At 42.9% G+C, this 26,528-nt stretch overlaps 1 protein-coding gene across 1 annotated transcript in view; it reads right to left on the reverse strand.

Moving 5' to 3' along the window:
* Positions 1–26,528, reverse strand: part of abtb2b (ankyrin repeat and BTB (POZ) domain containing 2b) — a 230,527-nt gene that overhangs the window by 51,744 nt on the left and 152,255 nt on the right. The window contains exons 3-4 of the mRNA XM_072272660.1: positions 16,918–17,064; positions 218–425 (exon numbers count right to left, since the gene is read on the reverse strand). Of these exons, the coding sequence (XP_072128761.1) occupies positions 218–425; positions 16,918–17,064 (355 nt within the window). The remainder of the gene's footprint in view (positions 1–217; positions 426–16,917; positions 17,065–26,528) is intronic.

The following is a 26,528-nucleotide window of genomic DNA, read 5'->3' on the forward strand; positions in this document are numbered from 1 at the left end:
AACCTGATTCTAAACTTTACATATGGATTATTTATGAACACAATGAATTATTTACATTGTGATATGATTCAGTGAGGTACTAATGGTCGCCATTTTTAATTAAACTAAAATTATACGTGAGGACAAAATGTAACCACGGCTTAGGGAAGCTTTTACAGGTGCATTTAATCAAAGGCGTAAGCAGGTTAAAATAGAAACTAGATTACCAAGATGTTACCTTTCATTATTTAAGGAAACTCTAGGTGGGTCCAGGTTAGGATTCTCCATCGATTCCATCTGCGGACACCTCAGGAAGTAGTAGAGCGTGTGTAGGGCGTCAGGAGACCAGGTGACAGGCTGCTGCCTGCCATGGCGGCACGGACTCATCCCTGGAGACAAGGTGTTTGAGCACTGCAGGTGGTGCATGGCTCGGGACACGAGATCACCTGGACAGGAAATACAACCAGAACAAAAGGGTCAGACGCCAACATGCGAGACCACAATCAGAACAAAGGAGAAGGGCTGACATCAGGAGCTTACTGCTCACTGTGCCATTTCAACTCTGTAAGTGTACGCAATAGGCTTTCTTCTTTGTTCAACTGAAATGATACAGCCCTTGTATGATTCCTCTTCTGATTGTAACCCTAGAACTTTTGACAGTGGTTTCCCATCTTGACCTGGAACATCAGCGTGTCATGGAAATCAGTCTCTCCTTCACGGACTCTGTCTATACTTCTTGCTACCTCAGTAAAGCAGCCAGTGTAATCAAAGACCCCACCCACTCCATTGTCTCTTCTCCTTTGATTTCAACATTTAAGAGAAATTTGGATAGGCACATGGATGGGAGGGGTATGCAGGGCTATGGTCTGGGTGCAGGTCAACAGGACCAGGCAGGTTACTAGTTTGGCATGAATTAGATGGGCTGAATGGACTGTTTCTGTGCTGCTGTGTTCTATGACTCATCTCTCTCATCAGGCAGAACATCCAAAAGCCTGAAAGCAGGTACCATCAGACTCAAGGACAGCTTTACCTCGCTACAAGGCTATTGAACCGCCACCTAGGACAGTAAGATGGACTCTTGACCTTACATTCAACCTCCTGCACCTCATTGTCTACCTGCACAGCACTTTCTTAGTAGCTGTGTCCTGTTAGTTTTACCTTCTACTATCTCAAAGCACTGTTGTAATGAACTGATCTGTATGCACAGTTTGCAAGAGAAATGTTTCGCTATACCTTGGTACACGAGACAATAACAAACCCAATCCTATTCCAATTTCAAACTTTCTATGTTCACTGTCAGTGGTTAAGTCTCCAGCTTCAGGAACTCTTCCACAACAGGACACCGCGGTGCAGGGGTTCAGTTACTGGACCTGGATTTCCAGAGCATCAGTCCACAAACCTTCGATCCCACCAAGGTGGCAGGTAATTCCAATTCAAGCAATTAACAATAAGTCAATTTTGAAAAGAACGTGATGTCACTCACAGTAAGCACAAAACAGATAGGTTGTTGTAGCAACCTTTAATTTAGTAATGTCCTTCAGAGGAGGTAATTTGCTTTCATGGCTGATGTGATTCATTTACAACTTCAGAACCAGCAATGGAGTTGAGTCTTAATAATCTGCTCAATTCAAAGGCTATTGGGGACATTGTAGTCAGATTCACATCCCATGACTGAGTAAAAAATAAAAATATATCATGGTTTAAACAGAATGGCTGGTCATGCATGAAAATGGAGCTGTGAATCCATGTCGTCCTGCATGGTTCTCCAGTGATTACATTACAGTAACACCCTACACCACCACCTGAAACAATTCCCGTGTCAACATAGCTCAGGAATTTGCTTCTTTCAAGGAATCCTTTAAATTGCAGTAGCGCACAGGAATTCCATTCAGACGGGACCTGGTGAGCTTTGGAAAACCTGTGTCAAAGCGCTTCTGTTTAATACACAAGAAGTAGGATTCTCATAAAGCAAGTTCTTCTAAATTTTAAATGTTCAAACGCTTGTGCTTTTGGCCAAGAATCACTGCAGGCAACACATTTTCCAGTCTCGCTGATCCTGAAACTCAGAGCCATAAGGAGCTGGCCAGAACCTAAACACACAACAGACATTTGGAAGTAATAGATTCCCCAGTGTTTTTGTTTGGTGTGGTGAAGCACAGTGATGATTATTTTAGTAAATAGTTCAGTGAAGAAAAGTGGACAAGTCAAACTCAATAGGCTGCTTTGCTACGGAAAAACGTTACAGACACTTGTTTGTGTTAAAAGAGAAAGGAGGAGTGTTAACCAGCACTGGAAAAGTCTTTCGGTAATGCAAGTCTAAAGTAAAGAGGAGACCTCAAAATCCACAGCCAAGTTGGTGGTTTTCCTGATATTACAAGAAATGGATTGAATGGTGAGAATGCAGAGTAGTCAGTCATAATTTAGTCTGCTGTCAGTACAGCAGTTTAACTTATATCCTTTATGTGCATTATTACTTCATTTAAAATGCAGTTCTCTCCTACGTTAACAATGTCGTAACATTTCTTTGTAATCACCGTAAACACAATGTTTGAAACACTTCCAATTCACTTTAAGGTGAGAGGAACCATCGGAAAATTGCAGCTATTTGAACGTTTCTCCCATTTAGCTTGCACAGTTCAGTTCTTATACCAATCAGCCTGTCTGCTGCTTGGCTGAAGGGTTGCCAATAATCGTGCTCTTTGTGGAAAGAAACTAGAAACTTTCCCTTCTGGTTTAACACTCTGCATTTGAACAAACAGCCTGGACATGGGCTGTCCTCGTGAAAGCTCTGAAGGATGTAATTAGATTCCAAGCAACAGGAATCAAAGGTTCCATTTCACTGGAAAGGTTAGGTTATGCAAACTCTGAAAGGAACATTTTTTTCTGGTTATTAGTGAGTCTAGGTCAAGATTGTAGCCACATAACAAGGGACATCAGAAATATTGAGAACAGTGGGAGAGAAAACAGCACAAGAGTAAAAGTATAGTTAAAGGAAGCAAATTAGCCATTGGGACATTTATCCCTGTAATAGGGTCCAAAGAGATTTGTAATTCACCTGATATCCAATTTTCCCATTGTATCACATTCTTCCAAGTGTGTGAATATAGTTATCTTTCCCTCTAATTTTTTTTTATGTTTAACACTAATCTAGTTTTCTGCCCTAAATCATTCAGTGATTTAAATGATTGCCATAGACACAGGCTGTATTCCCAAAGTAGGATTGAACTGGAGTTGACTGCAAATTGATGTTGAGAATATACCCCTAGAACATTGCATCCACTCTGGAAATGCAGTTTTGTTGAATATATCCTTTGGTCTATTTATCTCTACATTCGGCCTGCCGTTTTCATTGACTTTGAACCTAAAAAGTGATGGAGCTACTGAAGCTTCACAGCTCCCTTTTGTTGTGTCTCCTTCATCATAACAATTGCCATTTGCAAGTATGGAATTTGTTATGTCAGAAGGTTGAGCAGGGAGGACAGTGATGAAGCTGGCAGAAGGAAAGAAATCAAAAGCAGGGCTAAAGAAATGGCTTGAAGGCAGGGAGCAGCACCCTGAGGTAAGTGTTTTTTATCGGAGGGTCATTGTTGTCATGTAGATTAGCCTGGGAGTCAATTTATACACAATGTCTCAGAAACAGCAGTGAGATGAAGGAGCCGATAATCTGTTTCTGTGGTGACAGTGAGAGGATGTATTCTGACATTGGCTGAATTCGCAGCTCATCTTTTAAGAAGAATCATGGAATTTTTTTTTTATGTCCACGTGAACCACCAGATGGGGCCTTGCTTTAGTGCCTCACATGAAAGATGGAGCTTTGCCTTGCCTCACACGAAAAATGGAGCCCTATACGTCCAGCAATAACTCAGCACTTAATGAAGTGTACGAAGATTTGAAATTCTTAGATGAGATAATAAATCAAAAAAGGAATGGCAAAATGACACAAAGGGAGAATTTAACGACTGGCCTCTCACTAACAAGCCTCCAACTCCCAATGGTGTTTCTGATGAGGAATTAAGAGGGAGAGAGTCTGCTGTTGGACGTTCTTGTTCTCCTTTGTCTTAACCTATTTTGTTCTGACACAGGAAGAATAATTTACTCTTATACCTAAAATGGCAGCTAGGTGAAAGCACAGTAGGGGTACTGTGGTGAAATTTTCCCTGCACTTCATTTTAGAGGACAACAGAGCCATTTGTGGTGTGACTGGAGAGATCAAGCTGAGTTTTATGGAACCATTTTTTTTTCAGTGGGAAAACCCACAGGCAGGAAGAATAGAAGTACTTCCTTCAGACTAGTAAAGAATCCTGGGGTCTCCCAAGCCTCGGCCATAACTCTTTGCTCAGTTTTAGAGCCTGTTTCTACTCCAGGTTAAAATGTAAAACATTTGCATTGTGATGTATGGTGCTCCAGAGCACTAACACACTGTTGAGCATCACTCAAACAATAAGCAATGCTTGTAATTTACTACACTTCTGAGGTACACGCTTCTGAGTTAGCAGCGTTGAATAAACCAGGACTCATCGCAAAAACTTTTCCACATCTGGGACAGAGGCCTGGAAGGCATCAATGGCACCTAGCCTCGCAAATAAGTAATAGGGCACCAAAACCCAGGAGAATTACAGTAAATAGGTATTTGGACAATGGATCCCTTAGTTACCTGTCTCAGCTGCTGACACCTTTGAACTTATTAGCTCAAGTGTCAAATCACTAAATAGCAATGATTTGTATTCACTGAGCACAGAACAAGGAACTTAAAAACAATTTTTAAAAAACATTTATTTCCAGCTGTTTCTCTTCAAATGTCAACTTGTCCTCTGTCCATGTTCTGGGACCAGGGAATTATGGAAGCACCTCGATCTGAATGGATTCTGGAATATGCTGAAAACATTCAATAGGTCAGGTGGTACCCGTGAAGCAGAACCCAGAACTAACGTTTCAGGCTGCTGGTCTTTCGTCAGAACACAGAAGAGTTACAAACTGTGTTAGAAAAAAAATCTGGTAAAACGTCTTCGCCCTAAAACAGTAACTCTCTTTCTCTCACCACTAATACTACCCGGCCTGCTGCAAATTAACAGCGTATTCTTTTATTTTTTCAGATTTTCAGCATCAACAGTATTTTGCTCTTCCCTGCCTAGCTGTGGCTCTGTGTAATAGGAAGGACTTTGTCTTAAAGATTTTAAGAAAATTAGCTTTATTTCTCACACGCATGTCGAAACGTACAGTCACATGTGCAGTTTTTGTTTCAGAGAACCAGCAACTCACTAACCCTAGTTGTGTCTCTTTGGAATGTGGGAGAAAACCAGAAGAAACGCACGCGGCCACGGGGAAAACCTCCTTCACCTCTATTTCTGATTGTTGGTGCTTACTGCTACACAACCAGGTATCCTTAGAGACAGCAGCTCTGCTGCGTCCATTACTAAGGGAATTTCCACACTGGTATAAACACCTTATCATTGTGCAATAAGTAATGCTTTGCATTGTGCGATAATGACACATCACTGATTCTTGAGAATTTGGATAAAATAGATTTTAATTTTGAAAAGAAAAACACTTTAAATGTTAAGAAATCTAAACTTACATGTTTACAGAACAAGGTCTCAGCAATCAAGCAATATTTCGGTGCAACCTCCTGATTTTGTAATTTTTTCGTAAAATATGTGTTTTTCCTGTCATTACTCAGTTTTTGTCAACACAGACACAATAAAAAGCTAATTATTCCTATTTATTCAGTCTTATATAGATTTAGTTTTAAATCATTGTGTCCACACCATAGGTACACATATATGCTGTTAAATGTTGAATATTCACTTTTGTTCATCTTTTATACTATTTCATGTGTACTCCTTTAAAAACTCTAACATCATGCAACTTTTATCATTAGTATTAAATATACAAAATAACAATTTTGGACATAAAAAAACATTTTTAATTTTAAAGAGACAATTCCTTTAATAAATCAACTGTTTTGGAGGAACAGATTGTAAGCATATTAATTTAAAACAAAGAAAGTTCCATCTGACGGTGGTGACTGAGACCTGACGGTGGTGGCAGTGGCCTAATTACAACAAACAATTCCAACCTCTTCACCACTCAAGTCAATGCTTCCTTGCTGAACAACTTTATCTAACAATTTGGTACAACAAATAACAATTTGTCACGTACATTTTATCCTTCTGTAAATATTAACAACGGTAAACAGCAAAATAAAAACTACAGTACAACTGCAATGCTTAAGCATAAACATCAGAAAACACACCAGGAACTAAAAAAAAAATTCCATCCATTCCTGGGCTTGAAAATCTTCAAAAACGTTCAGTCAGCTTTATCAGAAAGTAGACGATTAATATGCTCCTCCTCTTTGAAGTCCATGACTTCAGCAGACAGTTGGTAGATCTCCCTTTTCCTGTTTGCACGACCCGGTAATGGTCCATCAGTTTGACCAGAATATCTTCAACTGGTACGAAGCACATATCCTTTCCACCTGGGTTTGGATGGAAGCACGTGTTGGGTCCATGAGGGTGGAAAAACTCCACCTGAACATCTTGATGATGAGCACCCACAGTGACAATCTTAGCTAACCACCAATTTTGGTCATAAATGACTGCAAGCCAATCTCCACAATTAGTAACACCAGCAGATATATCTGTCATAGTCCCATCAGGACCACTTTGGGTTTCCTGCTCCATTTCCTTCATCAGCATTGCCAAAGGCCCTCTGTTCTTTCCCGTTGTGGTAGGGCCATCATTCTCCTCAGCCTGTCCCCTGGCATGTGTATTTTCAGTCAACTGAAATATTGTTGGGCTGAAACACTGGCACATCTGTGGCTCACTGCAGAAACATGACAATAATCTGCAATGGATGCTGTTTTCGTAAGGTATGACCTGATGGATTTTCCTCGTTGCTGGTACAGGTTTTCCTGATTGAGAAAGGAGTGCATCATATGTCTGCATGTCACCTTCAGCAATATGATAGAGCTGAGTACTGCAAAGGCTTCTCCCAACCATCTCATAGAAGATTTTGCCATCCACAATGTGATTCCCCCGTAGTACAAGGCTGTCTGCAGTCCTTTTCACAGTTCCCCCAATGCCATCGGGATCTCCTTTCCCATGTGAAGTGGCGAAGAAGTTTCAGGTTGTTCTCTGGAAACCCAGTGTTGGAGGGATGTTGCAGAGGAGTGAGAAGTCCTTCTTGTTTTTGTACTTCTTGCTGGGGCCATCTGACCAAAATTGAAAGGTATCAACTTTTGGAAATTTTAAACGAATATCTCTGAGGACTGGTTCCATGTGAGTCCAAATGGCAGAAGCATCCTGTCGCTTGGATTCTGATATTGTACAAAATCCTGCTTTCTCTTCTTTTGTGTAGTACATGCCAGTGTGCAGATTGAGCTGTGGGAGGTTCCGACCAAAATGGCATGACTGTACCTCAGAACTATATTTGCATTTCCATGCCTCAGAAATGTCCACATGCACAATTACAGAGCTTTCATTGCAGTTCTGTATCATGCTCCTGTATTCCCTGGACTGGTTCTGAACCAAGCACACACGTGTTGTTTCACTCTTTAGTTTGTCTTCATACAGTTTGATGAGCCCTGCCAGTGTGACATTGTGCTTCACAAGTCTTGTAGTGAATTCCATCTGCTGTTTGGTCCTGAACTCATTCCCATTGCTGCCACTCAACATCGGTCAACTCTTGCTGTGGGGTGGGACGTGTGTACTTGTGGAGACACCGGGTGCAGGAGTGCAGAAAACATGCCTCGCTTATCTGAGAACAACACACATTCAAAACCATCCTCCAATTTGCTAGACTTGACAATACCATATGCTCTTAGGACCTCAAATATCAGCTTTGCATTTTCATGGTAGTGGCATTGGCATGATAGTTTTGGTGCTGTGACACAGAATGGACGTAAAGCACAGAAGGCTGAAGAACTGAGTTTTACAGTTGGTTCCTTTTTGGTGAACTCCCTGTGGAGGTTGAATATTGTGTCAGTCAGAATCATTCTCTGATGCTATTTTCTTCCGTGTTATCGTGTCCTGTTTGTCAGTCGTCATTCTTGCAGCATTATGGTAGAAATCCTGAACCATCTGGGTTATTGTCTGAACGTAAGAGGGTATTTTGTCAGTAGTCCTTCTCTTTCGCAGTGTGTTGTATGTCAGCCCAAACCGCTTTGTCTGGTGTATCAGACGATATTTCTTTAGAACCCTGCCTGACAGAGTCAAGTTCTTTGATTTTTGAGCAGACTGTAAATTATTTTTGTTTCGATTAAATTCTTGAATGAGACAGTTGTGCAAGAGCAGGGTTTTCTCGAAGGAGGGGTTTTTGAGTTTGCTTCCCTGTAGCATCTGTTCTGTTTTTTTCCCCTGGTGATTCTTGTGTTTTTTTATTTCTAGTTTGCTCTCGTCGCCAACGCTTTTTCAGTTTGTTCTATCTTTTATTATCTCTTGAAGTTTATAAGTTTATTTTTCAAAGCTTTCATCTCTCTCAAGTATCTTGCTCGTGTTTTCTTTCTTTCCCTTTCCCCTGCTATAGACTGCCTACTGCGAGCTGGCTCCTGTATAGTCTGATCCAATGGACTATCTGGGGGAGTTTCTGGGTGTTCTGGGCCCTTTCTCTTGCGCTCTCTTGACTCTTGCTGTCTACGTTTCCACGCCTTTCTCTTACTCCTCTTTTCCCTTTCATTCAAATCACTGATAGTTTTTATCTTCTCACCCTCTACTCTCTTCTTCCATCTTTGCTTTTCCTTTCTCAGGTATTCCTCCTTTGACTCTGGCTCACTGTATATTTTCTCTCTCTGCTTTTTTTTGGTATTCCCTGTTTCTTCTCCTTTGCTCCTCCACTGATAGCTGCTGCCTAGCCATAACTTCCTAAAGTACATAAAAGGAAGGTCAGAATTTAATGGAATTACTATGAAATTGTGCAAAATTACTATGAATTTAATTATGTTTAATTTGGTGAAATTTTATAAAATGATGGTGAAATTTTATAAAATGATGATGAAATGGTGCAACTAAATGCATTTATGGTTTTAGTCATTGGGGATACATATAGTAAGGAAATATTGTAGGCCTGTGTGGAAGAAGTAAAGGGGGAAATATGTAAATTATAAATAAAGAGGTTAATGAAACATTATAAGCCATATTACTATTTAGTGTGATCATAAATTATATTCAAGCCTTCATTGAGGATGATTTGGATGTTGTGTCCGACAGAGTGATCAGCAGCACTGGGGCTCCACAGGGGACTGTCTTGTCTCCCTTTCTCTTCACCATTTAGACCTCGTACTCCAACTACTGCACAGAGTCTTGTCACCTTCAGAAGTTTTCTGATGACTCTGCCATAGTTGGATGCATCAGCAGGGGAGACGAGGTTGAATACAGGGTTATGGTAGGAACCTTTGTCACATGGTGTGAGCAGAATTATCTGCAGCTTAATGTGAAAAAGACTAAGGAACTGGTGGTAGACCTGAGAAGGGCTAAGGTACCAGTGACCCCTGTTTCCATCTAGGGGTTCAGTGTAGACATGGTGGAGGATTACAAATACCTGGGGATACGAATTGACAATAAACTGGACTGGTCAAAGAACACTGAGGCTGTCTACAAGAAGGGTCAGAGCCGTCTCTATTTCCTGAGGAGACTGAGGTCCTTTAACATCTGCCGGACGATGCTGAGGATGTTCTACGAGTCTGTGGTGGCCAGTGCGATCATGTTTGTTGTTGTGTGCTGGGGCAGCAGGCTGAGGGTAGCAGACACCAACAGAATCAACAAACTCATTCGTAAGGCCAGTGATGTTGTGGGGATGGAACTGGACTCTCTCACGGTGGTGTCTGAAAAGAGGATGCTGTCTAAATTGCATGCCATCTTGGACAATGTCTCCCATCCACTACATAATGGACTGGTTGGGCACAGGAGTACATTCAGCCAGAGACTCATTCCACCGAGATGCAGCACAGAGTGTCATAGGAAGTCATTCCTGACTGTGGCCATCAAACTTTACAACTCCTCCCTTGGAGGGTCAGACACCCTGAGCCAATAGGCTGGTCCTGGACTTATTTCCTGGCATAATTTACATATTACTATTAGTTATTTATGGTTTTATTACTATTTAATTATTTATGGTGCAACTGTAACGAAAACCAATTTCCCCCAGGATCAATAAAGTATGACCATGACTATGACTATGACTATGCTTTTGTCAACACCGTCAAACTATGTGTCACCACCGTCAGACAGAAAACCTGGCAGTGTTGACGTCTGATGATGGTGATAAAACACACTTTTTTCCGTGACATGCATGAGTTGTATACAGGAGCCACCTTGTTTTCCCCCTGTTGCTTGATGCCTCTGGCCTCTACTTAAAATGCATAAATTTATGTCATAATTTAAAATAATTCTTTCTATACAAAAGAGACAGTGTTGACACATCATGGTTGTGACAGTAGCAACATCAATAAATATGTAAAAATTATCAAAAAAAAATAGCAAACTTACAGGAGCTTGTTTGACGTTGCATTTAGCAGATGAGGAGGGTGGAAAGGGGGTCCTCAGGAATATAGTTGACCATGTGGTTGCCTGATTTTATTGGTTTTTTATAAATATCTGATGGTGTTGACAAAAACTTGGAACACATTTTGAGCAACCACAAAATAAGAGTAAATATTGTTGAAAATTCACTGCTTTTAGTTTTAAAGAGGTTTTTCACTCTACTCTTTCATCAGGCATATATATTATACATTTTAAATGATTTTTTTTCACACTTTTTAGTCAAATTGAAATGATAATCTCTTGTTTGAGGACAACTGATTTTGTGGGTACTGGGCTCTCATATAATCATATAGTTTATAAAATTAAGAACAAACATATGAAAAATTATTGCATTTGTGCAAAAGACCCTCAGATGATCAACCCTGATTATTTTAAATAAGAAAAAGTTATTCATTTTCAACGGAATTAGCACTTTTCTTAGTGGAACATGTTTTCGCCGAAGTCTCAAGAATCAGTGATGCTAAACATTGAGACCTAATGGTATCAAAAAGTTTAAGGATAATTAAATAAAAAGAACAGACAGGCAATAGGAATTCTTGAGGGTGTCTCACTCTCTGACTGAAGACTGGTGGGGGTAGAGGGCTTTCCTGGGGTGTAACCAGTACTGGGACTATCGCACTAAAGGTGCCTCATATGGACAGGGAGGATGCAAATGTCTTGTATCCTACAGTTCTGTGGGATTCAAAGTCACAGAATTGTAGACATAATTTTTGGATAGATCGTTGCTTTGTTGGAGCCAGCATCAAGGATACTACAGACCAGTTACACAACATTCTGGAGTGAGAGACTGATCCATTTCAGCACCGACCAGTAAATTTCCCACCAGCAGGATTCCCTAAAGGTTAATTAGCAGGCTGAGTCTGTGCTGCGGATGGCAAATTCATTTCAAGAGGACTAAAATATAAAAGCAAGGATGTCATGTTGAGACTTTATAAAACACTGGTGCAGCCTCACTTGGAGTACTGCGGGCAGTTTTTGGGCCCCTTATCTCAGAAAGGATGATCTCTTGTATGCAAATATTAAAGACGCATACAGCTCTACAGCTCTCCTCCCACTTGAAGATCAGATCGCAGCCTGGTTCACCTCATGCCCATGTATAAGCCCTAAGTACAGCAACAACTAGCTACCACTAAGATAGTAAAGAGCTGGTTTCCAGAGGCTATCAAGGCTTTGAAGGGCTGCTTTGAGGTTACTGCCTGGAATGTGCTTTGTGAACCATATTGGGAGGACATTAACAGACTTACTGATTGCATCACTGGCTACAGCAACTTCTGTGTGGACACTGCAATACCATCAAGGACTGTTTGCTGCTTCCCCAACAATAAACCATGGGTCACCAGTGATCTAAAGGCTCTTCTCAACCTCAAAAACCTTGGGCACGTGGGAGGTGTGGAGAGGCATGAAGAACATCATTGGCTTCCGGTAGCATAGCTGTGGAGTCTCGGAATGCAGCTGTGAATGGGCTAATGAGTTAAACCAATTCTTCAATAGGTTTGACAACTGCCCTTCCTGTTCACACCTCCATCAGCACATCATTGCAGGTGTAAAGGCACCCAGTGCTCCCTCAGCATCAGTGCCTCCCCTCCTCCCCCCTCCAATTCAACACGCGGATAAACAACACAGGCCACCACAGTCTGCATCCCTTCCTTGCCCTGCACCTATCAACCACACTTCCACTTTCCAACTATCGTCCCAATCTTCACCTGCCCCAGTCATCATGGACCCACCTTCACTACTGGCCAGGTGAGAAGAGCTCTGGCAAAACTCAGAGCATTGGGATTGGAGGGTGAGAACCTCAAGGTCCTGAAGGAGTGTGCTGAGCAGCCGTGTGGAGTTCTCCAGAGCATTTTCAATCTGAGTCTCAGCCTGGAAAGGGTCCTGACTATGTGGAAAACATCATGTGTGGTCCTAGTACCCAAGAAGGGACAACTGAAAGTCTTGAATGACTACTGTCCAGTGGCCCTGACCTCACACATCATGAAGCCCTTAGAGAGGCTGGTCCTGGCTCACTGACCCCTGATCAGATCAGCCCTTGACCCCCTCCAGTTTGCCTACCAGGAGCACATTGGCGTCGACGATGCTGTCATCTACCTGCTGAGTAGAGCTTACTCCCATTTAGATAAGCAGGAGAGTACTATGAGGATCATGTTTTTGATTTCCCAAGTGCCTTCAATACCATACAGCCCTCACTGCTGGCGGAAAAGCTCCGTTCAATGCAGACTGGCACTTCATTGTATCCTGGATAATGGACAACCTGACTGGCAGACCAGTTTGTGCAGCTTCAGAGCTGTGTGTCAGACATGGCTATAAGCAGCACTGGGGCCCCACCCCACGGGGGACTGTACTGGCTCCCTTCCTGCTTCCCCTGTATACTTTAGATACAACACTAAGTCATGTCATCTGCAGAAATTCTCTGATGACTCAGTGATTGTTGGGTGTATAAAGGGAGGATGGGAGGATGAATACAGGGCCCTGGTGGAGGACTTTGTCAAATGGTGCAGGTATAATCATCTGCAGCTGAATATCAGTGAGACAAAGGAGATGGTGATGGACTTTAGGAAGACTAAGCCTGCACTGCTCCCTGTTACTATTGATGGTGAGGATGTGGATCTGGTGAGGACCTACAAGTACCTGGGGGTGCACCTGGATAACAGACTTGAGTGGAGCACCAACACTGAGGTTATGTACAAGAATGGTCAGAGTCACCTCTACTTCCCCAGGAGACTGAGGTCCCTTGGAGTATGTAGGCCTCTCCTTCACATGTTCTACTAGTCTGTTGTTGCTGGTACAATCTTCTATGCGCTGGGGCAATGGCATCAACACGGGTGATGCCAAACAGGCTCTATAAACTGATTAGAGAGGCTGGCTCTGTTATAGGAGTCAAATTGGACATACTGGAGGTTGGAGTAGAACAAAGGACCCTATGGAAAATTCTGGCAATTCTGGACAATATTTCTCACCCTCTACATGCCACCTTGGCTAAACAGAGGAGCACTTTTATTAATAGACTGAGACAACCATGCTGCTCCGAAGAGTGCTATATGAAGTCATTCTTACCCTCGGCCATTAGGTTCTATAATGAGTCAACCTATAGCCAGGAAAGTGATGACCCTCCTCCTGTTAGACTGTTCGTGGAAAATTATTTTTAATTCTTTCTGCTTCTCTTCTAATATTTGTATATCTGCACACTTGTAATGCTACTGTGACACTGAAATTTCCTTTGGGATCAAGAAAGTATCTATCTATCTGAACCTGGAGAGTGTTCAAAGGAGATTCACGAAAATGATTCCAGGATTAAATGGCTTGTCATATGAAGAGCGTTTGATGGATCTGGGCCTGTATTCACTAGAATTCAGAAGAATGAGGGCTGACCTAATTGAAACCTATTGAATGGTAAAAGGGTTTGATAGAGTGGATGTGGAGAGAATGTTTCCTATGGTGGTAGAGTCTAAGACCAGAGGACACAGACCCAGAATAGAGGGGTGTCATTTTAGAATGGAGATGAAGAGGAATTTCTTTAGCCAGAGAGTGGTGAATCTGTGGAATTCTTTGCTGGAGGCAACTATGGAGGCCAAGTCATTGGGTATATTTAAGGCAGAGGTTGACAGATTCTTGACTGGCCAGGGCATGAAGGGATACAGGGAGAAGCCAGGAGATTGGGTCCAAGAGGAAAATTGGAGCAGCCATGATGAAATGGCGAAGCAGACTCAATAGGCCAAATTCTGCTCCTATATCTTATGGTTGTATGTCCAAAGCAACAACGTCTTTCAGGCATATTTTAAGCAGGTACGAACGAAGTTAAAAGGTCTGACCTCAAAAGTAATATTCTTCAGCTATGACCTTATACCAGCCACAATAATTGTGAAGCAGAAGGGTAATGCCATTGAATGTGTGGTGACAGAGATGATACAAGAGGGAGGACATCAAGTTCCTAGTGGTTTGGGACCCTTTTGGGGAGGGATTGACCTGTATCCTCATCATCCTTGCAGGTACTTTTAATTGAGAGCCGTTGGTTAGGTTTAAGAGGGTTTGAAAGAGGGAGCAGTTGGGCCTAGATTGAGAAATGTGGTAGGGAAAAAAAAGACCAAAGGTTAGGAAATAGAAAACAAGGAACCTGGTTGTGCGTAGAGGTGTATGCCAAAATGCAAGGAATTCCGAGCACCAGATAGAGAGGAAGGAGGCACTGACAGATGCATGAAAATGTACTATTTTAGCTATTACTGAAACATGGCTTGAAGGAAGGCAGGAGTGGCAGCTTAATGGTTCGGTTCCAGAGCCAACAGACGAGTTGGGGAGGATGACAAAGATAAAACAGGGGGTAAGGTGGGTGTTGCCAATTCTGATACAAGAAACAGCTGGCAGGAAGGAGCATATGTTAGCAGAATCTTCAAATGATTTGGCATGGTCAAAGAATAGGGCAAAGGTAAAATAGGACTGTAGATCCCGGATTAGGGGAAAGACAATTCTACCAGCAATTTTGCGAAAAGCAGATTGAGAGCCAGTAAGTAGGTTGCTGACATGACTTCTCTGTTGCTTTACAGGAGTGGGTCCACCAGTGACAGTTCAAGGGGACACACGCAAGGGGGCCAGGATTACCACACAGGGAAAAAAACTGAGGGTCATCAAATCCAGAGTCCTCTAGTGAAAGAATGCATAATAGGCAAGGCAGGCAGAAAGTTATTAAATCCTGACAAGACACCAGAGCCAGATATTTCAGAAAGCTCACTAGAATTCCAAAAGTATAGGTGTGAAATTGAAATGGAAATCAGGAAAGCAATGAGAAGACATATAAAAATGCTGGCAAGTAAAATCAAGGAACATCCAACTGTGTTTTATAAGTACTGTACATAAAGAGTAAAAGGACAGCTTAGAAGAGAGCAGGGCCCCTGAGAGACTGAGGAGGCAACCTCCACACAAAATGGAGGAGTGGAGATGCAGGTGGATTCTCAATGAAGAGAGTCTGTCTTTACAAAACAAAGGGAGATATGTCAGTGTGAAATATTGGGTTGGATTATCACAGTAAAGGAGGAAATGTTTTTGAATGGGATAAAATTCTAGACTTCAATGAAACAAATCCCAGGCTGCTAAAAGAAGAAGAGGGGGGAAATTGTGGAGGCTCTGACCATCATATTTCATCCTCTCAGCATAGGATTGAAGAACTGCTAATATTGTGCTATTGTTTAAAATGGAGGAGTGAGATGCAAAAACGTTTGTCAGTGGCTGTGTGTTTGTTAGTGAGGGGAAAAGTTTAAATGGCAGAACAATTGGTCAGGTTTTCCCCTAGAGAGTGGTGTGATATGGAACTCAGACTGACGAAGAAAGAAAAACTCACACTTTTAAAAAATACATGAGCAACCAAGAAATGCAGGCCAATGGACTAAGGGTGAAGGATGAAATTAGGCAGAGCTTTCTTTTTAATGACAACACAAACAGGATAGGCTGAATAGCCTTGTTTTGTCAGTTATTGGCATGGAAACACGTACTTTGGTCCACCACTCATCAAAGTATATAATTGTTACCATCCAGGTTTATTCTCATTATTCGCCTTATGTATAGATTTTCATAAATTATATTGTATTCCTTTTTACCTGTAAATGCCTGCAAAAATGTATCTCAATGGTAACAAATATGTACTTTGATAGCAAACTTACTTTGAACTTTACATTAGCACCAGCTCCTGCCAGGTTCTACCATTCACCTACACAAAATGGGCAACTTAGAGGAGCCAATGAATCTATCAACCCACACATTTTTTGGGTTGAGAGGGGGAAGTGGAGCACCTGGAGGAAGCCAGGTCAGTCATGGGGAGAACACACAAATTACACAGAGACAACAAAGGTCAGGACTATACCTGAAGGTATGAGGCTGTGCTACCATGCTGCCCTTCTGCGTAACAAGGTTTTCATGATTCTGTGATTATCTTATTGAAGGATAGAATAGACTTGAGTGTTCATGTGGGTTATTTCTAGTCGCAGTCCTGTCATAATGAAATACTGCATCCTTTATATTGCTGGGAGCAATGCCACAGGGGAACTGGCAGCATTAAAAGACTCTGATAGATTGCTAGGGAATGAATTCTTTGCCACCACTCCCTGTATTCTGGATTCAGATTTTAAATCAGCGGCAGGAGGAAATTATAGAACAGGATGCATGCTCTTTCCCCAAAGGGAGGGAGACAAAATCACTTACAATTCCCTCCATGCCTTCCCAGCACATGAATGGATAACACTGAGGCCAGAAGGCTGCAGTCTAGAGAGTGGCAAACTGCCCAGGAAACCAATTAGAGTGACAAAGCAAGTTTCAATTAGAATTAAATACACATATAGATATACATATATACATATACACACACATGCACACACATTATACTTAAGAATCATTCAAAGAGAAATTAACTCACTCAGCTCTGAAATGCTCCCGACGCATGTTGCCAGTAGGGACTGTTCCAGGGTTCGGAGTTCCAGCTGAGCGTAAGCATCCGCCCGCCCATCCTTGGCTGATGGTCCATTGTTGTACAAGCTAAAGTGGGCTGGCAGGGACAGCACCCCTACAAAGCAACAGAAAAGTCACGTCAGCAACACATTTACTGGAAGACGTGTACTTTACTTTGCAATCCGGATTATCTTCAGTAAGAAGCCTCTACCTTATGGTGCTATCACCTGCTGGTTGAGGCAATATGCCTATACCACTTCCTGTGGCTGGCAGGACATTTTTGTAGCCAAACATTTAGTGCTTCAGGAGTTTGAACTTCCTGTTGACATTACCTGTGCCCACCACGAGTCGCTGCCCACAGCAGTACATAGTCAAAAACTACTCTGTTGACCTTGCAAAGCACATCCAATTCCTTTTTATTTAAGGAATAAATAAACAAGGAATAAATATGCCCGTTGTCTGCTTATTCTCCATTGGATTCTAATTAAAACCTGCCTGCTGTTTAAAATAATGGTTAGGAATCTGTAAATAACGCTCAAAGTAATAAGGTAAATGTGGAATTCAGTATGTTGCTTCCTGCCAAAAACAGCATCACACACAAAATGCTGGAGGAACTCAGCAAGTCAGGCAGCATCAGTGGAAATGAATAAACAATCAACGCTTGGGGCTGAGACCTTTCATCAGACCTGGGGGGGAAGGAGGAAGATGCCAGAGTAAAAAGATGGGGAGAGAGGAAGGACTGGCTGGAAGGTGATAGGTGAAGCCAGGTGGATGGGCCTGACTGAAAGTCAGTCAGACTCGCCAAGTTGCAATCTTGGATTTTCACTGTTGGCTTTGGACTGTTGTGACTTCGGTCCAGTAGCTAGCAGCAGACAGTACAATCAGCAGCTGCACCTCACTGGCATTCAGTCCACAGCCTGTGTCACTATTGGTGAACTGTGGCATTGTCAGCATCAGCCTCAGCCTATCAGCTCTTTGGACATGGGAACCTTGCAAACTATCGTCCCCACATGAGAACGTGGAACTCAAAAATCAACAGAACTTGCACAACTGGCAAATATCAGGTTCTGACGGTATTATGTGTGATACGGAGTAAAGCTGAACTGTGGTTGACTACATAATTAATACTTGTGGCATTTCCCCCTACTGTGTCTCTTTGCTGCCACTAATACTTGAGCCAATTGGTGAAAAGTTTCTATTCAGGACCTTTTCTGGGATCAGTGGAAATCCCCTCGTATTGAGACATGAGAGCATCTGCAAGTGAGGCCTCTGTGCCAATCCACAAGTTTGTGCAGGTAGCTGTGGCCCGTTGTGGCTAGACTGAGCAGACAAGTTGTGCGTACTCCTCATCCCAAAAGAGGCAGAGGCGGCAGACCAGCAGCACCCACAAGGCGTCTCAGCAGCTCACGGACCACAAAGTTAGCTCCCTCCGAAATATCCCAATCACACCACGTTACATCGTGAGGGGGGATTGCGTCAAAGTCCGCATGCAAGCGTAATCGACTGACTGTCAGTGCACTGTTTGGCACTGCCAGTCACAGCTATTAGCCCAGATACATCAGCATGGCATTGATTCCCTTCACAAAACGTGCATCTGAAGAGCTGTACACAGAGCAGAGCCTCTGCAAGTGCTGTGAGAAAAAGATCAGAGAAATCCAGTCACAACTTCACCTCCTGACAAGTAGCAAACAGTGAAGAGGCTTGTGGTCAGCGGGAGCAACCTTCCTGACAACTAAACTTCGTATTTCAGAGTATGACAGAACAGCCACTCCACACTCAACGGCCACTTTATTAGGAACACCTGCTCGTTAATGCAAAGATCCAATCAGCCAATCATATGGCAGCAACTCGATACATAAAAGCATGCAGACATGGTATAACAAACATCGGAATGAGGAACAAATGTGATCTAAGTGACTTTGACCATGGAATGATTGTTGGTGCCAGATGGGGTAGATTGACTATCTCAGAAACTGCTAACCTACTGGGATTTTCATGCACAACTTCACTTGCCCCATGACTGAAATGTTCCCACGATCTATGGACTCACTTTCAAGAACACTTCATCTCACATCTTTGATTTTTATTGTTTATTATTCTATTTGTTATTATTAGTTGCTCTTTCATCTTCTATTTGTATTGTTTGCACACTGGTTGTACACACCAGTGAGGCCTTTCTTTGATTCTATTATGGATATTGGATTTATTGAGTATGCCTGTAAGAAAATGAATTTCAGTGTTGTATATGGTGACATATATGTACTTTGATAATAAATTTATTTTGAACTTTGAACTTAGAATTTACAGAGAAGGATGTGAAAAACAAGAAACATCCAGGAGGCCGGCAGTTCTGTGGGCAAAAAACACCTTGTTAATGAGAGAGGTCAAAGGAGAATGGACAGACTGGTTCAAGCTGACAGGGAAAGCAACAGTATTTCAAATAACCACAAATTACAACAGTGGTGTTCAGAAGAGCATCTCTGAAAGTGCAACATGTCGAACCTCGAAGCTGATGGGCAGCAGCAGCACAAGACCACAAACATACACGTGGTAGCCACGTTATTAAATACAGGAAGTACCATTGCCTTAGTCTCTGCACTCAAACCGACGGTGAGGTGTGTCCTTTAGCAGTTCTGTAGAAGTGTGAGATAATTTTCTGTTTTGACAAATATCCCTGCTCACATAATATGTTAGTTGAATTTACTCCGATATGAATTTGACGTGGTGACAATAAAACAGGATTTCTGCATTGAAATCTGAGCAGGAATAAAAATTGGGCATCTGCTAAAACAATGAGCAAAGAATGCCAATAGGTAGGATGTGCAAAGATATTCAATTAAACTAAATCATTAGTCGAATTTAAGGTGGTAAACTTTTTTTTTGCTGTTTCTCTATTAAGCTTCTATGTACTTTTAAGCACCTCCAGAGAGAAAAAGAATTCTGATGCATTTACTTTGGTTTGTTGATCTATATGTTATAGCAGCCAGCTGCTGTGGTTTTCAGTTTGTATGTCTGAAGGTGGCCATATAAACAGAGGCCCTTTCATAGGAATACAAGGTCAGTGCTTTGTGATTATTAAAGCCACAGTATCCTTCGCAATATGGACTCACTGCCAGTTTCACGAACTGAGAAAGAATGCAGCAATCTTTTTCTGTGAGTAATCTTTAGGAGATCCATCTGTTAAGAATTATTGAGTATAGCTGAAGAGATGACACATTTCAGAAGTTCAGTTCAGTAATAAAAATTCTCCAGTCAAAAACGGCAGTTCAGATGACTTCTTCAGTGGTATTGATGATTTTGAAGCTTTTCGAAAGGGAAGCCAAAGTTCTGACTGGGGAATTAAATGTTAAACAGACCCAAATTTGTCTCTTGCTATTATCTGCATGAAACCATAATCCAAAAGTAAATATACAAATATGGCAATCAAACCCAACTGTTTTACTCCAGGTTTTACAGGACTGAAACTATTAAGTTGGTAAGTTCAATCAGCAAACAATAAAATTACTCTTTAAATAATTAACCAATGTTAATAATCAGAAACTAATATAACTATCAAATGATGCAAAATACTGTAGATTGTGTTTTTGCGCATTGTACAGAAGAGCAACAATACACATCAAGGACGGTTTTCAAAGGCTCAGCCTTCCCTAATATCTGAGCTATCTCTCTCCACCTTCCTAACTACAGTTGACCATCCATCTATTTTCCACATTCCCAACTACTGGTCCTCAATCCATTCTCTCCCCAACTTCTCAAGTACCAACCCTGCTTCATACTATCCTCACATTTCCCAACTACTGGTCCTCAATTAATTCGATACACACAAAGTGCAGTGCAGGAGATTCTGTGAGCCTGATAGAGATACCCGCATGGTCTGTTGCCTCCCAGCTGCCAGGGTACGAGATGTCTCGGATCGGGTCCAGAATATTCTGAAGGGAGAGGGCGAGCAGCCAGTTGTCTTGGTACATGTTGGTACCAATGACATAGATAGGACAAGGGAGGAGGTCCTGAAGAGAGATTTCTGGGAGTTAGGAAGGAAGCTGAGAAGCAGGACCTCCAGGGTAGTAATCTCGGGATTGCTACCTGTGCCACGTGCTAGTGAGGGCAAGAATAGTAGGATCAGGCAGATGAATGCCTGGCTGAGAGACTGGTGCAGGGGGCAGGGCTTCAGATTCTTGGATCATTGGGATCTCTTCTGGGGGAAGTATGACCTGTTCAAAATGGACAGATTACACCTGAACCCGAAGGGGACCAATATCCTGGTGGGATGGTTTAATAGAGCTGTTAGGGAGGGTTTAAACTAATTTGGCAGGGGGATGGGAACTGGAATGATAGAGCAGAGGAAAGGGAAAAACAGAAATAAGTCTAAGATAGTGAGCAGTAAAGATGTCTGGAAAAACAGGCAGGTGATGGGGCAAATTTGTAGCCATTGGGATGAGTTGCAGTGCAATCAAAGCAAAAAGTACCAAATATTGGTCTTAAGGTGTTATACTTAAATGCACGCAGCATAAGGAACAAGGTGGATGATCTTGTTGTACAGCTACAGATTGGCAGGTATGATATTGTGGCCATCATTGAGACGTGGCTAAAGGATGCATGTCTCTGGGAGCTGAAGATCCAAGGATACACGGTGTATCGGAAGGATGGGAAGGTAGGCGGGGGGGGGGAGAGGCGTGGCTTTATTGGTAAGAAATGATATTAAATCATTAGAAAGAGGTGATCTAGGATCGGAAGGTACAGAATCTTTATGGATTGAGCTAAGAAATAGCAGGGGTAAAAGGACCCTGATGGCAGTTATTTATAGGCCTCCAAACAGCTGCAGTGATGTGGACTACAAATTACAACAGGAAATAGAAAAGGCTTGTCAGAAGGGCAGTGTATGATAACTGTGAGGGATTTTAACATGCGAGTGGATTGGGAAAATCAGGTCAGCACTGGATCTCAAGAGAGAGAATTTGTAGAATATCTGCGAGATGGCGTTTTAGAACAGTTTGTTGTTGAGCCCACTAGGGGATCGGCTGTACTGGATTTGGTATTGTGTAATGAACTGGAGGTGATTAGAGAGATTGAGGTGAAGGAACCCTTAGGAGGCAGTGATCATAACATGATTGAGTTCACTGTGAAATTTGATAAAGAGAAGTGAAATCTGATGTGTTGTTATTTCAGCGGAATAAAGGAAATTACAGTGGCATGAGAGAGGAACTGGCCAAAGTTGACTGGAAAGGGACACTGGCGGGAAAGACGGCAGAGCAGAAATGGCTGGAGTTTATGCGAGAAGTGAGGAAGGTGCAAGACAGGTATATTCCAAAAAAGAAGAAATTTTCGAATGGAAAAAGGATGCAACCGTGGCTGACGAGAAGTCAAAGCCAAAGTTAAAGCAAAGGAGAGGGCATACAAGGAAGCAAAAATTAGTGGGAAGACAGAGGATTGGGAAGTTTTTAAAAGCTTACAAAAGGAAACTAAAAAGGTCATTAAGAGGGAAAAGATTAACTATGAAAGGAAGCTAGCAAATATTATCAAAGAGGATACTAAAAGTTTTTTCAAGTATATAAAGAGTAAAAGACAGGTGAGAGTAGATATAGGACCAATAGAAAATGATGCTGGAGAAATTGTAATGGGAGATAAGGAGATGGCAGAGGATCTGAACGAGTATTTTGCATCAGTCTTCACTGAGGAAGACATCAGCAGTATACCAGACACTCAAGGGTGGCAGGGAAGAGAAGTGTGCGCAGTCACAATTACGACAGAGAAAGTACTCAGGAAGCTGAATAGTCTAAAGGTAGGTGCCACACATGAGGCTACTTAACAAGATAAGAGCCCATGGAATTATGGGAAAGTTACATACATGGATAGAGCGTTGGCTGATCAGCAGGAAACAGAGAGTGGGAATAAAGGGATCCTACTCTGGTTGGCTGCCGGTTACCAGTGGTATTCCACAGGGGTCCGTGTTGGGGCCGCTTCTTTTTACATTGTACATCAATGATTTGGATTATGGAATAGATGGCTTTGTGGCTAAGTTTGCTGACGATACGAAGACAGGTGGAGGGGCCGGTGGTGCTGAGGAAACAGAGAGTTTGCAGAGAGACTTGGTTAGATTGGAAGAATGGGCAAAGAAGTGGCAAATGAAATACAATGTTGGAAAGTGTATGGTTATGCACTTTGGCAGAAGAAATAAACGGGCAGACTATTATTTAAATGGGGAAAGAATTCAAAGTTCTGAGATGCAACGGGACTTGGGAGTCCTCGTACAGGATACCCTTAAGGTTAACCTCCAGGTTGAGTCGGTAGTGAAGAAGGCAAATGTAATGTTGACATTCATTTCTAGAGGAACAGCAGATAGAAGCAGGGATGTGATGTTGAGGCTCTGTAAGGTGCTGGTGAGACCTCACTTAGAGTACTGTGCGCAGTTTTGGTCTCCTTATTTAAGAAAGGATGTGCTGACGTCGGAGAGGGTACAGAGAAGATTCACTAGAATGATTCCGGGAATGAGAGGGTTAACAAAGGAGGAACATTTGTCCGCTCTTGGACTGTATTCCTTGGAGTTTAGAAGAATGGGGGAGACCTCATAGAAACACTTCGAATGTTGAAAGGCATGGACAGAGTGGATGCGGCAAAGTTGCTTCCTATGATGGGGGATTCTAGTACGAGAGGGCATGACTTAAGGATTGAAGGGCGCCCATTCAGAACAGAGATGCGAAGAAATTTCTTTAGCCAGAGGGTGGTGAATCTGTGGAATTTGTTGCCACGGGTGGCAGTGGAGGCCAAGTCATTGGGTGTATTTAAAGCAGAGATTGGTAGGTATCTGAGTAGCCAGGGCATCAAAGGTTATGGTGAGAATGCAGGGGAGTGGGACTAAATGGGAGAATGGATCAGCTCATTATTGAATGGCGGAGCAGACTCGATGGGCCAAATGGCCGACTTCTGCTCCTTTGTCTTATGATCTTATGGTAACTTTGAAGAATAACCATCACAGATACAAGCGTGAGCAACCCTATGTGAAGCATGTGGCGTGTGAACCGGGACTACGAGGGAGACCTGGCCAGCATAAGCTCCTTTGCCCGGGTAACACCTTTGCTATTCTTTGACTATTCAGGAGAGTCAGGGCTACTCAGCGGCTGTGGATGCCAAGTATTTAGTGTATGAATTCACGTACTTGTTAGTTTAAACAATAAAGGTACTTGTCAGCAAACACAGATCTCTCTGTGCCTCACTAATCATTGTTGCAAGAGGTAATATTTTTACAACACTGGTATACAGTGTTGGGTGGTCTGATGTTGGGCTGGAACTCGCTGTCAACTGTGCCCTCTAGGCAGTTGGGGTGACCCTCACTGTCAAAGCTGCCAACGGGCCATTGGGATGGATCTCGGTGTGAATGCTGCTGCAAGCTAATGCGAGAGGAATCAATGAGTTGTTGGCCAGTGAGTCTGTTACCACCGAGATACTTCTCATCTGGAAGGAGCCATGCAGCCAGGCAAACGAAGTTTCAGTCATATCCAACAAGGGAGGTGGGAGTGAACCTGGGAACCAGGACCTGTGTTGACACATGCAGCAGGTGCTGCCAGACCACAGCAGTAGCCCTTTACCTCAGTGCTGAACAACCCCAATTCTCATCGCAGCATCTCCACACCGAGGCATGGGGCGGTTCATTGGCAGGGAGCATCATCAGAGGTCAAAGTCTCACACCAGGCTCCTGGCACAACAGCAAGTAGCCAGAGTTAATATTCTTTCCTTAAAAAAGTACAGGTGGAGCATCCCAGCTACAGGACCAAGAACCCCAAACCAAATCAGCATGCTGCAAAATAGTACCAGGTGGGTGGATTGCTATGCTACACAAGAAATTTTCCTTTGACAAATTTTGTGCATTTCCCCTTTAAGCCTGATTATTACCAGCATGGCAACAAAAAAAATGTGCTGTTGTCTTCATTATACTCAAGAGGTGTATCTGGGATGCCAGGAAGAACCGTTGAGCCCTCTGGAGACGTTGTGGGCTTATCAACGAAAAGTCAAAGAAGGAGGGTGCCCACCTGATGACCCTGATGACGTACCTACCCTGCCTCCTTGTCACCACTCCAAGCCCACTGCCAACATTGAGAGTGCCAACTTACCATAGGGATTGAAACATCAAGTCCTAGTAGCTCTACTGATCTTCTGGGAGAAAAGCAGTTACTGTTGTGAAAGTGCAGCTGACGACCAGGGAAAGACCGTGTGACAGCTGACAGCAGCAAATAGACCCCAACGGGGCTGTTATGGGCTAACTACCCATAACAGCAGGCTCCGTCACCTTGTCAGGGCACAAGAGCCACCTCACTTGGCTACAGAAAGTTTAAAAAGGAGTACACCCCCAGAGTCTGCGAGAGCGGAGGCACAAGAAGACTCTCTGACTGACCTCCCGGTAACAAACCTCGGACACGACAATGAATCAAGAAGGTGCCAATACTCTTGAGAAACCAGCAGCCGGACATGTTCTTCAGACCTGTAGGTGTGGCTGGACTAAAGTAACATCAACTCGTGGTCTAAAAATTCATCAAGGACAGAAGAAATGCTTGAAAATCTCCAACCCTTGGGCTGGCTGGTGGCGCAGCAACATCGGCGGCGGACCCGGGAGCGGAGGTTCCCGGGTTCGAAACTAGTCGGGTCTGCTCCTGAGTATATTTTCTATCCGTGCCGGGTTGAGTGTCGAGATCGCAACTCGACCTCGCAAAATAAAGGGAAAATACTTTGAAAATGTCTGTGTGAGGAGTGGCTTGCCACACAGTCTCTACCTCTCATTCCACGCCTTGTAAAAGCCATGAAAAAGACATCATCACGGATGCACGCACGGACATGCAGACACACACACGCACAGACGTGCACGTATGCACACGCACAGACTCGCATGCATGCAGGTACACGCAAAAAAAAAGAGAAAATCTCCAACCCAGGGCCCCTGATTGACCAGATTCTGTTAAGAGGAAGGTCAAGACAGTCGGATGAAACTCAGCGGCAAGAAGAAACCCATAGACTGCAGAGTATCAGTACCCTACGGGATGTGGAAGAAATTTCAGGCACAAGCAGCAGTCCAAGATACAGCCAGTCACATCGTAAAGTGGAGAACAAGGACGTAAGCCGTTGGTGAAATGGCCAGTCACAGCAAGGAGTGGGAAACCATCAATGCAGATGTGAGCCTGATCTTAGGTGGCATCAAGGGATCAGCAGAAAGGAAGTTGGAGAGGATGGGTGACCTGATCTACAGCTACAGAAAGGAGAAAATTGGAGTGAAGGAACAAGACAGCAGGAAAGATATGCCTCCTCCCCCCAAATCCCGTCGTCTCTAGGAAATCCAATGACTTGTTAAAGAAAGAAGAGGTCTGAGGAAGGTATTGAAAAAAGCACCAGCAGAAGAAAGGGAGGGCATCAACCTCCTTCAAGAGGACCTAAAACAGAGGCTTTCGAAGCTGCGTAGAGCAGAGAATTTAAGGAAACAACGCAAAAAGAAGGAAAAAGCAAGAACAGACTTCTACAAAGATCCCTTTAAATATGTGAAAGGCACTTTCACAAAAGAGAAAAGCGGATACTTGAAAGTATCAAAAGAGAGGGTTG

The sequence above is a fragment of the Mobula birostris genome, chromosome 11, assembly GCF_030028105.1.
Source record: "Mobula birostris isolate sMobBir1 chromosome 11, sMobBir1.hap1, whole genome shotgun sequence".
NCBI lineage: Eukaryota > Metazoa > Chordata > Chondrichthyes > Myliobatiformes > Myliobatidae > Mobula > Mobula birostris.